General features: G+C 38.5%; 1 protein-coding gene across 1 annotated transcript in view; it reads right to left on the reverse strand.

Moving 5' to 3' along the window:
• Positions 1-14,565, reverse strand: part of KIAA1328 (KIAA1328 ortholog) — a 255,457-nt gene continuing 240,892 nt past the window's right edge. The window contains exon 11 of the mRNA XM_090285632.1: positions 1-1,364. Coding sequence (XP_090141758.1) covers positions 1,154-1,364 — 211 coding nt within the window. The 3' untranslated portion in view covers positions 1-1,153. The remainder of the gene's footprint in view (positions 1,365-14,565) is intronic.

Raw genomic sequence — 14,565 nt, forward strand, 5'->3', positions numbered from 1 at the left:
CACAGCCCAACAGCCTGAGAGGCCACTAGAGCCCAGTGTAAGCTGAAGGACGGAGCTGAAGAGCTCTGTTGAACATGAGAACAGAGAGCGGGCTCAATGTTAATTCTTCCCCGGGCTTTCTTGGGGTCAGAGTGAGGCCAGTGGGAAACAGGGGAGGCTCTGTTTGGGGTAGTAAAGCATAATTGGGAAAATAGAGATGGTTCTTTGGAGGCATGGGACAGCAGCCCTGGGCAGAGCATATACAAGGCCTGGTCAGTCCTGGGCCTTGGATACTCCTGGGAAAAGAGGGAGGGCCAGAGAAAGCCTATCAGCCTGCAGGAGCTGGTGCTACTGCATCTTCTCCAGACAACCGTGGGAAGGAAGTTCACAAGGGTGAATAAAATGGACACTTAGGTCAACAAAAATTACCAAGAGATTACTCTTAACTATTTGGGGAAATTGGTGGACGGTAGAAAGTCTTTCAGGTTCTGCCTACACTAGTGCAGTCACTTTTGTGTGATTTAATGCCGGTTTCCAAGGGTTGGGTGGGTCCCTCCCCTGAGCCCATTGAACCCTTTTGGTTATGGGAAGAGTAGCTGCCAGGGTTATGACTCCTGAGCCTGACTCACACTTGGCCTTCAATCTTGCTGTGATAACAGGAGCACCAGCTCCAACTTCAGAATTAAATGGCTACACTTAGAGATAGGTGGTGAGAGAATAGGGTGCAGACGAAAAAGGGTCTGGTCTTAAATTGCTGATGTTACAAGGGGCTACTTTTAAATCAGAGGGATCTTTCAGTGGACAGGTTTTCCTTGTGTATGAAAGAGAGCAATCTTTTTCAGCAAAATATTGAGGTGGAAATACTCTAAATGAGGCTGAATAGGCAGTGGCCTCCATCATGCAGAGTGTCCTATGTTGATGTTCTCATCTCTACTTGGCATAGAGAAGATACTTCCCATCTCCCCTGAATGTGTTATCTACTGACCAGTCTGATCAAAAACACCCTGGGTTGTTAGGATGATTTCTATATTCAATACGTAAGAGATGCCAGTGAGATAGGGCCCTGTGAAGGGAGAGACACAATTACTTATGATCATAAAGTTTAAAACCCTAGATCAGTATATTAAAAAATCCACAAGGTTCTGATGGAAATTTTGCGGCAAGTGCTTTGGTGTCAAATGAAAAAGATGTCTTCCAGAATTTGATTCTCCTCCAGGTCTTCAGGGGTCCTGCCTGCCCCCACCTTGTTCCGGACTGATTTTAGAGAACTGAGTTGGCAAGTACTGTGATCCCAGGAACCAGCTTCTCTGGAAGGATGGAGCTCGGGTTTAGAAGCAGACTTTGGGCTCAGCGATTGAACCAAATCCAACAGAGATGTCTCATACCTGTAACACACAGAACCCAGACAGGAAATGATCAGGCCAGCATGACATTAGACTTCAAGAAGACCACAGAGATGGGATGCCCAGGGCAAGCATTGGATCACAGATCACCTCAGGTGCAAGAGGGCCTCCGAGGGGACCGTCAGAGAAGGGGAACACCCGAAAGCCACTGCTGTCAGTCCATAAGCTCTTTTCCTCTGCCAACTTCTAACATTCTTCCTTATCTTTTAAAATTGTTATTAAATTTATTGGGATAACATTGGTTGATAACATATCAATTTCAGGTATACAACTTTATAATACAACATTATGTGCTCACCACCAGAATTCTAGCCTCCTTCTGTCACCATATATTTAGCCCCCTTTATCCTCTTCATTCTCTCCCCAGCCCCCCTTCCCCTCTGGTAACCACCATTCTGTTATCTGTATCTATGAGTTTGTACTTTTGTTTTGTTCATTAGTTGCTTTTTGTTTCATACCCCACATGAGTGAAACCATATGGTTCTTGTTCTTTTCCTTCTGACTTATTTCACTTAGCATAATACTCTCAAGATCCATCTGTGTTGTTGCAAATGGCAATATATATATATATATATATATATATATATATATATATATATATATATGTGTGTGTGTGTGTGTGTGTGTGTGTGTGTATAATTTTTCATGGCTGAGTAGTATTCCACAGTGTGTGTGTGTGTGTATCACACTTTCTTTATGCAATCATCTGCCAAAGGACACTTGGATTATTTATAATGTGGCTATTATAAATAATGCTGCAATGAATACAGGGGTACACATATCTTTACAAATAAGTGTTTCAATATTTCGGTCAGGTACCCAGAGGAGGGACTGCTGTTTTTAATTTTTTGAGGAACCTCCATACTGTTTTTCACAGTGGCTGTACCAGTTTACAATCCCACCAGCAGTGACAAGGGTTCCCTTTTCTCCACATCCTCTCCAACACTTGTTATTTCTTGTCTTATTGTTAACAGCCGTTCTAACAGATGACAGGTGGTATTTCACTGTGGTTTGATTTGCATTTCCCTTTTAGCTAGTGATGTTGAACACTTTTTTCATATATCTATTGGCCATCTGTGTGTCTTCCTTGGAAAATTGTGTTCAGGTCCTCTGCACATTTTTAATTAGATTGTTTTTTGATGTTGTTGTTGGGTTGTATGAGTTCTTTATGTATTTTGGATATTAGCCCTTTACGGATGGAATTGTTTGCAAATATCTTCCCCTACTACATTGGCTGCCTCTTTGTTTTGATGTTTTCTTTTGCTGTGTAGAGGATTTTTAGTTTGATATAGCCCCACTAATTTATTTTTGCTTTTATTTCACTTGCCTTTGGGGCTTGGATAACTATTCTTCATCCTACTAGATATCAACCGAAATATCACTATTTCAGAAAGGCCTTCCTTAACCTCATTATCTAAATTAGATTGCCCCAATTAATTTTCTTCCCATAATAATTTGCTCCTTTACTTCACAGCATTTATCACAATTTGTAATTATTTATTTATATGGGTTTATTTTTAAATATCTTCCTCCTTTGTTATACTGGAAGCAATATGAGAGCAGGAGCCACTGTATCCTTACTGTCAAGTACTCAATAAATAATGAATGAAACTATGTTCTTGCGAGTATTTTCTTAAAAATTTTCAAATTGTTCAGATATAAGAATACCTCCATAATAAAAACTGAAATGCATAGAATTATACATGAAAGTCCTCTCAGCACTCTCTCCTCCAACCAAATGCGAACCCCATTACCCTTCCCAGAGAGCACTGTAAAGTTTAGTATACAAAGCCTATCCAGAAAGTATCCAGCCGTTTACTATGAAAAATAAAGGCATCTATTGAAGCAGATACAAGATACAAGAAACCTTGCACATAGGACAATGACGCCTCAGTCCCCTTCAAAGTAGGCACCTTGGGACCTCACACAATTCTTCCAGTCACCATCAGCTGCTCCATTGTATTTTCCTGAATCTCATCAACAATTTGAAATCTCTGCCTTTTCAAAGGTAATTTTAGTTTTGGGAAAAGCCAGAAGTTGCAGGGCTGGGCAGTAGAGGGGCTGAGTCACCTGGGTGATTTCGTGTTTCACCAAAAAGCTCTACACCAGACATGATGCATGAGTGGGCATGTTGTCTTGATGAAGCTGCCAATCATCAGTTGCCCATAGCTGCGGCCTTCTGAATCATCCAAATAGTTTCTCTGGAAGAATGGTCAAGCTTAACGCAAAATCTGATGCAGATTCGTTGCTCTACTTGCTCAGTCATTTTGAATGTGATGGCCACACAGTGCACATGCTCACTCAAAGGAATCTACTGCCCCACTGACAGTACAGTGAAGTTGTCATTGTTCACACATGTGCATTCCAGTCCATTCTACTCTCCTTGGCTGCCAGGTTACATTGATGTCGTGCAAACCATTCTTGTTATAGTAACAATGGCTGGACTTTTTCCAGACAGACCTCATATATGCTTCCAATTTTTTTTTTTTTGGTATAATTACATGCATGCATGTGCAATACAAGTAAACACACATATATTTAAAAACTTAAATTGATGTACTGATCTATGATCTGCTTTTTTCACTTAACAGATTGTTTTGGAGATTGTCCCACAATAGTGCATATAGATCAACCTAATTCCTGTAAACTGCAGCAGGGTTCTATTTTATGGATGTGCCATTGCTCTAATTTAAAAGAATCCCTATAGCTTTTATTATCTTACTCTAGCTAAATTTTGTATTTAGCATTCCTGTTCTGTTTTCTTAAGGGGAAAAAAAATCAGTATTTGGTAATTAGTGTTGATTTAAGGACAACTTGCTTGAAAACATTTCCTTTACAGTATGCTTTTCTTGAACTTCCTTTCTACTACATTCACACAGTTAAAGTCAACATTACTTGCTTCAATGAACAGAAATAAAACAGGAAGACACAGTGAAGGTTTTACGAAATCTCAGATAAAACAGCTTAATTAAGTTTGCTTTTACCATGCCATAAACTAGCCAGGCTCACAAAGATCTAGTATCTATCTTCCTTTCTGAGCTAGCGAATTCAGATATGCATCAGTGATTCCCAGAGATAAGAACTTCTTTCTTACATTCACACCAAACATTCTATGAGTAAGGTGTGTAGGGCTCAGACATCATTCTGGCACAGGGACTTGGAGAAGTTAAGAGGTCCTATAAATTTTCTTTTGCCTTCTTAATGTTATTAGTTCTATAGAGCCCATTAAACTATAGCTCTGTTGGCTCAGAAGTTTGACTCCTAGCTCTATGCCAGTTTTGTGGTTCTAACCTCCAGAACTACGAAGTCAGTATCTATTGTGTTGGGGCTTTAAAAAGTAGACCCAGTTGATGAAGCTGTTACCCTGATAAACCATGATTATTTAAACAAAGCTGTAACTAGACACTTTCAGATGAGCTATATTCATCTGTACACATATTTTCAATAGATGACCACCCTATTTTATCTATTTTAAATGGCATGGCTTTTCAGACACCAGTGAGAAACAGCCAGTAACAAAGTGAGTAACTATGGAAGAACTTGGGAATTTTCATTCCTGAAGACTGAATAGTTATTCAAGGAGAATAATATCTTAGTTATCCTTATAGGACTAATTATAACTCTACTATGGTATTTCTGGTAGTAGCTCCAAAGTAATATTCTTGCCCTGGCTGAGTGGTTCAGTTGGTATGAGCACCATCCCATACACCAAAAGGCTGTGGGTTTGATCCCCAGTTGGGGTGCATATGTGAGGCAACAGATTGACGTTTCTCTCTCTGCCTTATTCCTTCCTCTCTAAAATCAACTGGAAACAACCTAAGTGCCCCCTGTAGATGAGTGGATCAAAAAACTATGGTACATTTACACAATGGAGTACTATGTAGCAGAAGGAAAGAAGGAACTTCTACCATCTGCACCATGGATGGAACTAGAGAGAATAATGCTTAGCGAAATCAGCCAGGCAATGAAAGAAAAATACCTTATGCTATCACCTATTATAGGAGACTAATGAACAACACAAACAAATGAGCAAAATTGAACCAGAGGCATGTAAACAAGGAGTAGACTAACAGTGATGAGGGGGGAAGTGAGAGGGAGAGAGAAGGGGAAGGGTCTAGTAAAAAAAAAAAAAATCATATTCTTGGATGAGGATTAAAAATAATCAGTTGTTTATTCCATTTAATATGAGTAATTATACATTATGCTGTACAGTAGTCCCCTTCTATATTGCGGTTCACTTATTGTGGCCTCACTGTATCACGGGATTTTAAAAAATATTACATTTAATTATTGTGGATTTTTTGCTATATTGCGGAATTTTGCGGTACTGTATATGGTTGTTGTTAACAGTTCTGTAGGTTTAAGAGTGTTGAATATGTTTAAGAACATAAGTAGTGTTTATAAAAGTGTGGAAAAGGTTAATAAGGGAGTGGAAAGGTTAATAAGGGACTGGGAACGATTTATAAGTGTGTGGGAAGTGTTTATAAAGCCTTAAAATATTTATAAATACTAAAATAAAAATAAGGTTCCTACGTCGTGGATTTTCACCTATTGTGGGGGTGGGGAGGGAGGGGTCTAGTACGTAATACCTGCAATAAGTGAGGGAATACTGTACCGCATTTGGTACATGCCTTGGGTTACCTTAAAAAGTGAATTACGATGCAAATTAAACCATAATGAGAATGGCTAGTAAACCGCCTGTTGGAATGACTATCATCAATAAATCCACACATGACAAGTGTTAGTGAGGATATAGAAAAAAGGGAACCCTAGTGTACTACTGGCAGAAATCAGATTGGTACAGCCACTATGGAAAACAATATGGAGTTGCCTCAACCTGTAAAAATTAACCTGCTTTATGACCCAGTGCTTCCACTTCAGGGGATTTCTCTGAAGAAATCCAAAACACTAATTTGAAAGAACGTATGCACCCCTTTGTTCATTACAGCATTACGTACAACAGCCAAGCTATGAAAGAAACCCAAGTGCCTATCAACAGATGAGTGGAAAAAATAGCTGTGGTATATGTAATGAAATATTACTCAGCCATAAAAAAGAATGAAATCTTATCATTGCAACAGCATGGATATACCTAGAGGGTATTGTGCTCAGTGAAATATCAGTCAGAGAAAGATAAGTAGTATATGATTTCACTTATATGTGGAATCTAAAGAACAAAATAAACAAAACTGAAACACTCATAGACACAAAGAGAGAACTGGTGATTGCCAGAGGAGTGGGAGGCCAGGGGCACTGGGAGAAAGGGGTGAAGGGACTAAGAAGTACAGATTGGTAGTTATAAAATTGTCACAGGGAAGTACATAAAGGGGAGGATATATGGTCAATGACTATGTATGGTGCCAGAGGGGGGACTGGAAATATCGAGAGGAATACTATGTAAAGGATATGATTTTCTAACCACTAGGCTGTACACCTGAAACCAATACATAAGAATAATTAAAAATAATTTAAAAGAATGCATCTATGAAATTATAAAATAATTGGGAATTCTGAAATACCTTTGGCTCTAAGAGTTTTGGACCTGTGCCATATTCTCTCTTGGCTATCAGTCCTGAGTTAAGTCTTCACACAAAGATGTTACCATGAACAGAAACAGGCTTCTGAAAGTTACCCCATCTTCTTCAACAATACCCACAATTCAAGGTTCATGAGCTATCTACTCTTGGCTTTCTATTGTTGTTTGGAAATTTGAGTAAAAGACCCTCACTATACAAGCAATGTACATGATTTCAGAGATTCTGATATAGAAAGCAAATTTGGACAAATTTGATAATTTTTACAACTATAAAAGTAAAATTATTTAAAAATAATTTTTCTTTCTGTCATTGTAGCAGGAGTTACACACATATTTAAAAGATTACCACCTCTCCTCCCTATGCCTGCACTTTAAATATTGGCAACCTTAAGATAGCTTAATTATTTTCTGGCATCTTAATCATTTTGTGAAATCATGATGTTAGATAATGGCCACTTAATATAAAATGTTCTCTTTTCTATGGAATTGTGACTTCCTACTAATTATGAATTAAAGCCTAATTTAGTATGGCTGGAAGCCAAAACGACCAACGAAATTTATAGATCCCAACGTTGGTTATACGTACTGAGAGAAAGGCAGTTAGACGGCTTGGAGTCAAAGAACGTTACCTGCCAGGCTCCAGTAGTAAAGGCAGCACGCTGGCTGCTGGAGAACACACTGCAGAAACCAGAGCTGAAAAGAAGTGCTTGCCTTGTAAATTATACCCGGCCAGAGTGACGCTAGGTTACCGTGTTTATTAGCATGCACTTTAGAAAGTTCAGGGCACGTATGGATAAGCATTCATTCCATTTTAGGCTACACATTATTGAAAACACATTCTTCTATAACATAAATAATTCATCAGTGCGTTGTTTGAAATTTAAGATTATAAAACTGAACAGCAGTGTTCTGTTTTATGACTGTTTGTACTTTGAAAGAGAAAGACAATATGGATAGATGAACTTTATAACCTTTATATGAACCTATTAGGGAGAACAACCCAACAGAAAAGGACAACCCTGCCCCCTACACACACGCACACTCACTCTCTATCTCTCTCTCTCACTCTCTCTCCAGAGAAGAAACAACCCTCACAACCCGCACATGCGCACCAATACTGTTATCTTCAGGGTTAAGTAAAACCAGGTGTTTAGGGCTGCTGTAGGAGGGCCAGAATGACCCGTCCATTAAGCTGTCCTCCCAGCCACAGTTGAAGCTGGGAGCCCAGAACTGATTGTGAGCAAGCTGAAATAGGAGTTCATTGCAAAGAAGAGATCTGAGATTCTTCCAATTTAAGACACTAATCACCTCTCCATCCTCTTGTCACAAAAAAGGTCACATGGGAACAATAGAAATAAGCAGATATCTAGTTAAAGGGTTCACCTACATTGTTGATAAGTATAGATAGTTCCCAGAAGAGTCGTTACTAAAGTGGTTTGTCGGGATTGTGAACTCTGAGGCTGTTTCCCTAATTTTTAATACAGCTGTATGGAGAAGCATATATGGGTTAATACATGAACCCCAACTGGCCATTGCCTATGAAAATTAGAGATTGGAGAACATCTGGCCTTTTAGCATGATTCAGGGCAACAAAACACAGTGTGTATCCTGAAAAAAGGCAACGGCCCAACTCCCCTATTAAATGCAAACTGGGACACAGCAGGGGAAGCAGCTAATATGCTGTAAATGCAAGTCAGGTTGGGTTGGCATTACGGTAATCGGGATGTTCTCCTAATGCATATGCCTCGGACGCAGACCACGATAAAAGACACGATTAGCGTGCACCTAATGTTCTCTCCATTACTTTGTTACTGGGCGTTGGGATGGGGGAATTAGAAACAATGCAGGGAACTATGTCTGATTTACTGTTCCAGCTTCCTTCAATGGGCTTTATTGATTCTAGGAAAATTATAATGATTCTGTAGAAAGGGAGAAAGAAAGGAAGTCAAGAGAAGAGAAAACTAGCACAGCCAAATAAAGTGGGAACATTCTGGTTGTTGTAAAAACATGGAACGGAAAAAGCAGAAATTGATGGGGGGGGGAAATCAGTGTTTTAACAGAGCATTAACAAGACTACAAGGCCCAACAGGTTTCTCCCAAGGCTCTGGCAGTAAAAGGACCCAGAGAGATCAACTCTCTATCCCAGTATGGAAGAATTCAGAACACTGTATGACAAGAAGAAGTCCCATGAATTTGATATTGAAATATAAGAGGTGTCAATAAGAAAGACTGAATCTGAGGGAGATTGATGAGGATACCAGGCAGGATCTCCTGGCTCATTAGAGTTGGCCCTGGGCCAGCGTAGTAATTGAACTTGGCGTCCCTTGTTTGGGTCAAAATGAATGATAAATGGAAGGAGTAAGGTAAAAGTAAATAAGTGGGTTATGCTAAGGTGAAAATCCAACATTATTCTGGTGTCTGAAAAGAGGCTCAGAACAAGAGAAATACTCTTTCTTGGCTCTAACTCCAGATGCAACCTGGCTTGCCAAAGTCGCCTCTGCTTCTGAAAACAAAGTAGAATGGAACCAGCAGATCTGAGTGCATCCGTCAGTAATCACCTCTGTCTTGCTTTACTCTGAATCAGGTAGAGTCCATGTAGTCATTTTTCCCTCTACAAAGAAGTGCAATCTAATTGTGAGATTTAACTTGAATACATATTTTCTCATCTCAAAGAGATGTAGGAGTCATGTTTAGAAAATTCCATACATTTTATAGCAGTGATTTATACTTCAGATTAAATTTGTATATAGATCCAATAAAGGAAAGAAAGGAAAGCAGTTTTCTCAGAAACACAATCACACTGTAGCATTCCTAAGGTAACTTATAAGAGAAACATGTACATTTCCATTCCAACAAACAACCTTGCTAACTGGCCAATGTAAGCAATTTTATTTAGCACCACCAATTCCCACTTATCTCTTTTTAATTTATTCATGGAATGGTTAATACAAAAAGAGTTTTTGCTTTTTAAAGTTCCACCTAGTTTATAATTTAGAAAAAAACTTAGTCTAAAGAAAGAGAAGTATATAAGAAGCAAAAGAAAAAAGAATAGGAAGGAAATACACTAAATACTAAAATATTAACAGTGGTATATACAGTGTATACAGTTTACACAGTGGATGGTATAATTATAGGTAATTTAAATGTTTCTTTAAATATATATAAAACCATTGCAATTGTCCCAAGTAAGCACAAGTACTTAAGTGATTGCTGCCAAATCAACGGTATCAATTTTTTAAAACTCATTAGAAAACAGATTCTTAAAAGGATCCCTCCTAATCCCTATACACAGCCCTCTAAAAAGGATTATGGTCATTATCATGAGGGGGTAGAAGCTGGGTGCCCATCTCATAGGTAACTGATCTTATTCAGCAGTTTAAACCTGACTTTGGGACCACAGGCTGAAGGTAGTTGCAGAAAGTAAATTTGAAATAGTTCATGATAGTCCTGACCGGTGTGGCTCCGTTGGTTGGGCATCGTCCCACAGTGGAAGGTTGCCGGTTTGACACTTCTCTCTCACATCGATGTTTCTCTCCCTCTCCTTTTCCCACCCTTCCCCTTTAAAAAAAGAAGTTAATATTAAAAAATAAAATGGAATAGTTCATTACAGGCCACACAGTATTTCATAATTTCTGTAAAGAGTATGTAAGCATAGTTCTTAGAAGTTGATGTTAAATAGTTTATGGTATTAAGCTACTTACAATACTAATTCTGTGACTTCTTTCATCTTAAACCTCTGATATGAAAAACTTCATGCATAAGCTTTTCATTTAATTGAAAAAATTCATTTAAATAAAATATCCAATGTCTATAATAAATTCTGACTTGTTTCCCCCTAGTTTGCTGTTAACCTATTCCAGACTTTTCCTTACTCACAGCTTTCTTCATCATAACATTTTCTTCTCTCTTTCAAATAAACAGTTGTGTGAAAGAGAGATCTTAACTTTTTTTTTTGGCTAGCAATTACTGGTTAAAAGATTGTTTTTTAATATCCAAACACTTGAGAATATCTTGTGTTTCAATAAGGAAAGTAACGATAATCTGTACTAATAAAATAGTATCAGTACCCAATGGTAACAGAGAAGTTTCTTTCCTTTTTTGAGAGTTGAGGTCATAATCACTCATATGGAAATCCATATGAACTGAAAAGAGTTATTTTTTTCTCCCCTTAAATAAAAGCTTTTTTTTTTTTTCTGTTTGGAGATCATAAATGGATAAAGTTTACTTTTTTCAATCTAAAATGAACATGACACAGGGATTTACCTTTTATGCAACAACAGGAGCAGAGAGAGTACAAAAGACTATGAAGTCTGCAGGGCGTGAAATTAAAATTTCCACATTGACACAAAAGACTCCAGTGAAGCAATGATACAATGCTACCATCCTAGCATGAAGCCTTCTGGTTTGAATAGAAGTCAATGCCATGTGACCTATAGTTTGCACATCAGTAGAAATATTTTGCTGTTCACAAAAATGTTTATATATATCCAGAGGGAGAAGGTTAAAGAATTGGGGCAAGCTGTGGGGAAGTATAAACTTACTGAAGAGGATGGTTCTGGAAAAGCTCCTGAGCTCCAGCAGCATGAATGAGGAGCAAAGGGAAATAGCAATGCTAGCTGAGGCTGGCACATCTATGAGCTGACCCCTACTGCCCAGAGAAGTCATGGTTCCCAGTGGTTTTGGGTCAGTTCCCATGTGGGTTCTGTCATTAATTCACTTGTGCCTTTGTAAATCAATGGTTTGTGTTAGTTATGATCCACTGGAATCTGGTTCTTCCTCCCCAGTCCATCTCTCCAGCCAAAGTCCAGAAGACAGGAGTTGGGTGTAGGATGTGTCAGCTGGTCTACAGATAAGTTTTATTTTGGAAGCAGCCCATTTCTCCACATGAGCTGAGGCTGTGAGGACAGCAGACATGGACAGAGTGAAGGGTCACTGACCGAGGGCTCTCCTCTGAGCTAGCTGACACAGTACGTACCTCCAACTACCCATACAAGAGGGCACCACTTCATTACCACAGAGCACTTAGAAGCATGCAGATGAAAGTGCACACAGAGTGCCATTGTGGTAAATAGTCCATTCTTCACCTGGTAGGGCTCTTGTCTCAAGGTGAGATACTTCCAGCCTTCAACAAGTTATTCGGTTGGCCAAAAGATTCACTTGGTTTTAAAGTAAAAATAAAACACATGTTTTTTCATTTTCACTAATAACTTTATTGAACAGCATATTCACTGTTTTGTTATATTACATTCTGCCATCTTTCAGGCAACTTCATAATTCCATCTTCCTGAAACGTTTTATCTTTTGGAGCAAAGAAATGTACCAGGTACCCTTTGCAGTCTTCAAGGGAATTGAAATTTTTTCCATTAAGAGAATTTTGTAAAGACCGAAATAAATGGAAATCTGAAGGTGCAAAGTCTGATGCAATATGGCGGATGAATCAGAACTTTCGAGCCAAGCGGTGCCAGTTTTTGCCTGGTCATCAAAGATAAGTGTGGTCTTGTTTACGCGTTTTCTGTTGACTTCATTCCAGACACTTTTCATCATGTGCTGCTTTCAGTTGATCTACCTGGGAACAGTACTTGTTGGAATTAATCATTTGGTTTTCTGGAAGGAGCTCATAATAGAGGACTCCCTTCTGATCCCACCATATGCACAATGTCACCTTCTTTGCACAAAGACTAGCCTTTGGTGTGGTTGTTGGTGGTGTATTTTGCTTGCCCCGTGATCTCTTCCATTCCACATAATTGTAAAGTATCCACGTTTCCTTCCCATCACAATTTCTGTTATGTTTAACTAGAGAATCTGATGTGGAAAATACAGTCAAGGAGGTTTTTTTTTTTTCACTTAAAGTATGTAAAACCCAAACATCAAAGCAATTAACATAACCAAGCTGGTGCAAATGATTTTCAATGCTTGATTTGGATATTTTGAGTATGTCAGCTATCTCCAGCGTGGTAGAACATTGATTGTTCTCAATTAATGTCTCTAAATTTTATCACTATCAACTTCAACTTGTCTACCTGACCGTGGTGCATTGTCCAGCGAGAAATCTCCAGCATGAAACTTCACAAACCACTTTTGAAACATTTTATCAGTCACAGCATCTTCTCCATGCACTGTACAAATCTTTTTCTTTCCTTTCCTTCTTTCTTTCCTTCTTTCTTCTTTCTTCCTTCCTTCCTTCCTTCCTTCCTTCCTTCCTTCCTTCCTTCCTTCCTTCCTTCCTTCCTTTCTTTCTTTCTTTCTTTCTTTCTTTCTTTCTTCCTTCCTTCCTTCCTTCCTTCCTTCCTTCTTCTTTCTCTCTCTCTCTCTCTCTCTCTCTCTCTCTCTCTCTCTCTCTCTCTCTCTCTCTCTCTCTCTCTCTCTCTCTCCTTTCTTTCTTTTGCATTTTGGTTGCGTTTTTAGTTTTCTTGAAATAATAAAGCATAATATGCCAAAAAAGTCACTTATTTTCTTCTGTCTTCAATATTTAAATGGCTACATAAAAACTCACCAATTCTGATAAGTTTTTTAAAAAAATGCACACTGATATGACAGCTGTCTCAATACAATTAACAAAATTCTTTCGAATGAAGTTAAAGACAACTAAGTACTACCAAAGCCATCTTACAGAAAAAAAACGAACTAACCTTTTGGCCAACCCAATATTTCAAGGGTCAAGAACATGACTGTGGTGACTTCTGTTGGGTAGACTTCTTTCAGGGCATAGGGAAGAGACAGTCCTTGATAAGAAAGAGCTCAATATCCCTTCCCTCCGCATAGACTGGCCTGGCCTCAGCTCTGGCTTCCATCCTGGCTCTTAAAAGTACCTCAGCAAGGTTACTCAGAGCCCCATAAAGAAGGAAATCCCCAAAGGTGCAACTCCTAGTATCCTTTTATTTATTTAATGCACAACATTCAAAACACAATCCCACTGGCTAAGAATGGCTCTGGTTTTCAAGTAGCCTAAGTCCTATGACAGGGAAGCTTGAAGCGGGGTCCCTGTTTTAATACAAATCCTAGCCTACCTCAGAATCTCCCAGCTCTCCCAAAGGAAGAAACAGCCTCTCACATATAATAGTAACCACTCTCCCCTGGCCTGCCAAGCTACAAGATGATGAGCTTTCAGTATCAGCAACAATCTTACTCAGAATGAAGCCACAACAAAAAGAAAATCAATGAAAGCCTTGATAAGCAAACAGGTAAGGCACTGGTCAATTACTCTTGAGCTTTAAGACCAACTTGGAATCTTTCTTTCATGGGTAATATTAAAATTTGTACACCAAGTGGCTCCTTCATATTACCTAAAAAGGTATAGCAAAGATGTTTTGGTAAGAATATGGATCCAGAAGTCTTAAGGCTGATGAAAATAAAAATGTTCATGTATTTTGTTTTACTATTTTTAAAGAACTATCATATATCTCTCTTAATTTTTGTGGTTAAACTCATAAAAAGTTAGAGATAATACAAAATGATAAAACAAATTTAAACAAGAGATAAAGAAAAGCAAGACTAAAAGCAAAAAGGGACTGTAATATCTTTTTTTTGAGGGGCATATCTCATTAATACAACAAGCAACTACTTATGGGAAAATATTAAAAGGATTAAATACATTAGAAGTGGTATGTGTGCACACACACATATATTCAAATATAGAAACAGTATACC

Source organism: Furipterus horrens, unplaced genomic scaffold (genome assembly GCF_987537825.1).
Source record: "Furipterus horrens unplaced genomic scaffold, mFurHor1.1.pri manual_scaffold_8, whole genome shotgun sequence".
NCBI classification, from domain to species: domain Eukaryota; kingdom Metazoa; phylum Chordata; class Mammalia; order Chiroptera; family Furipteridae; genus Furipterus; species Furipterus horrens.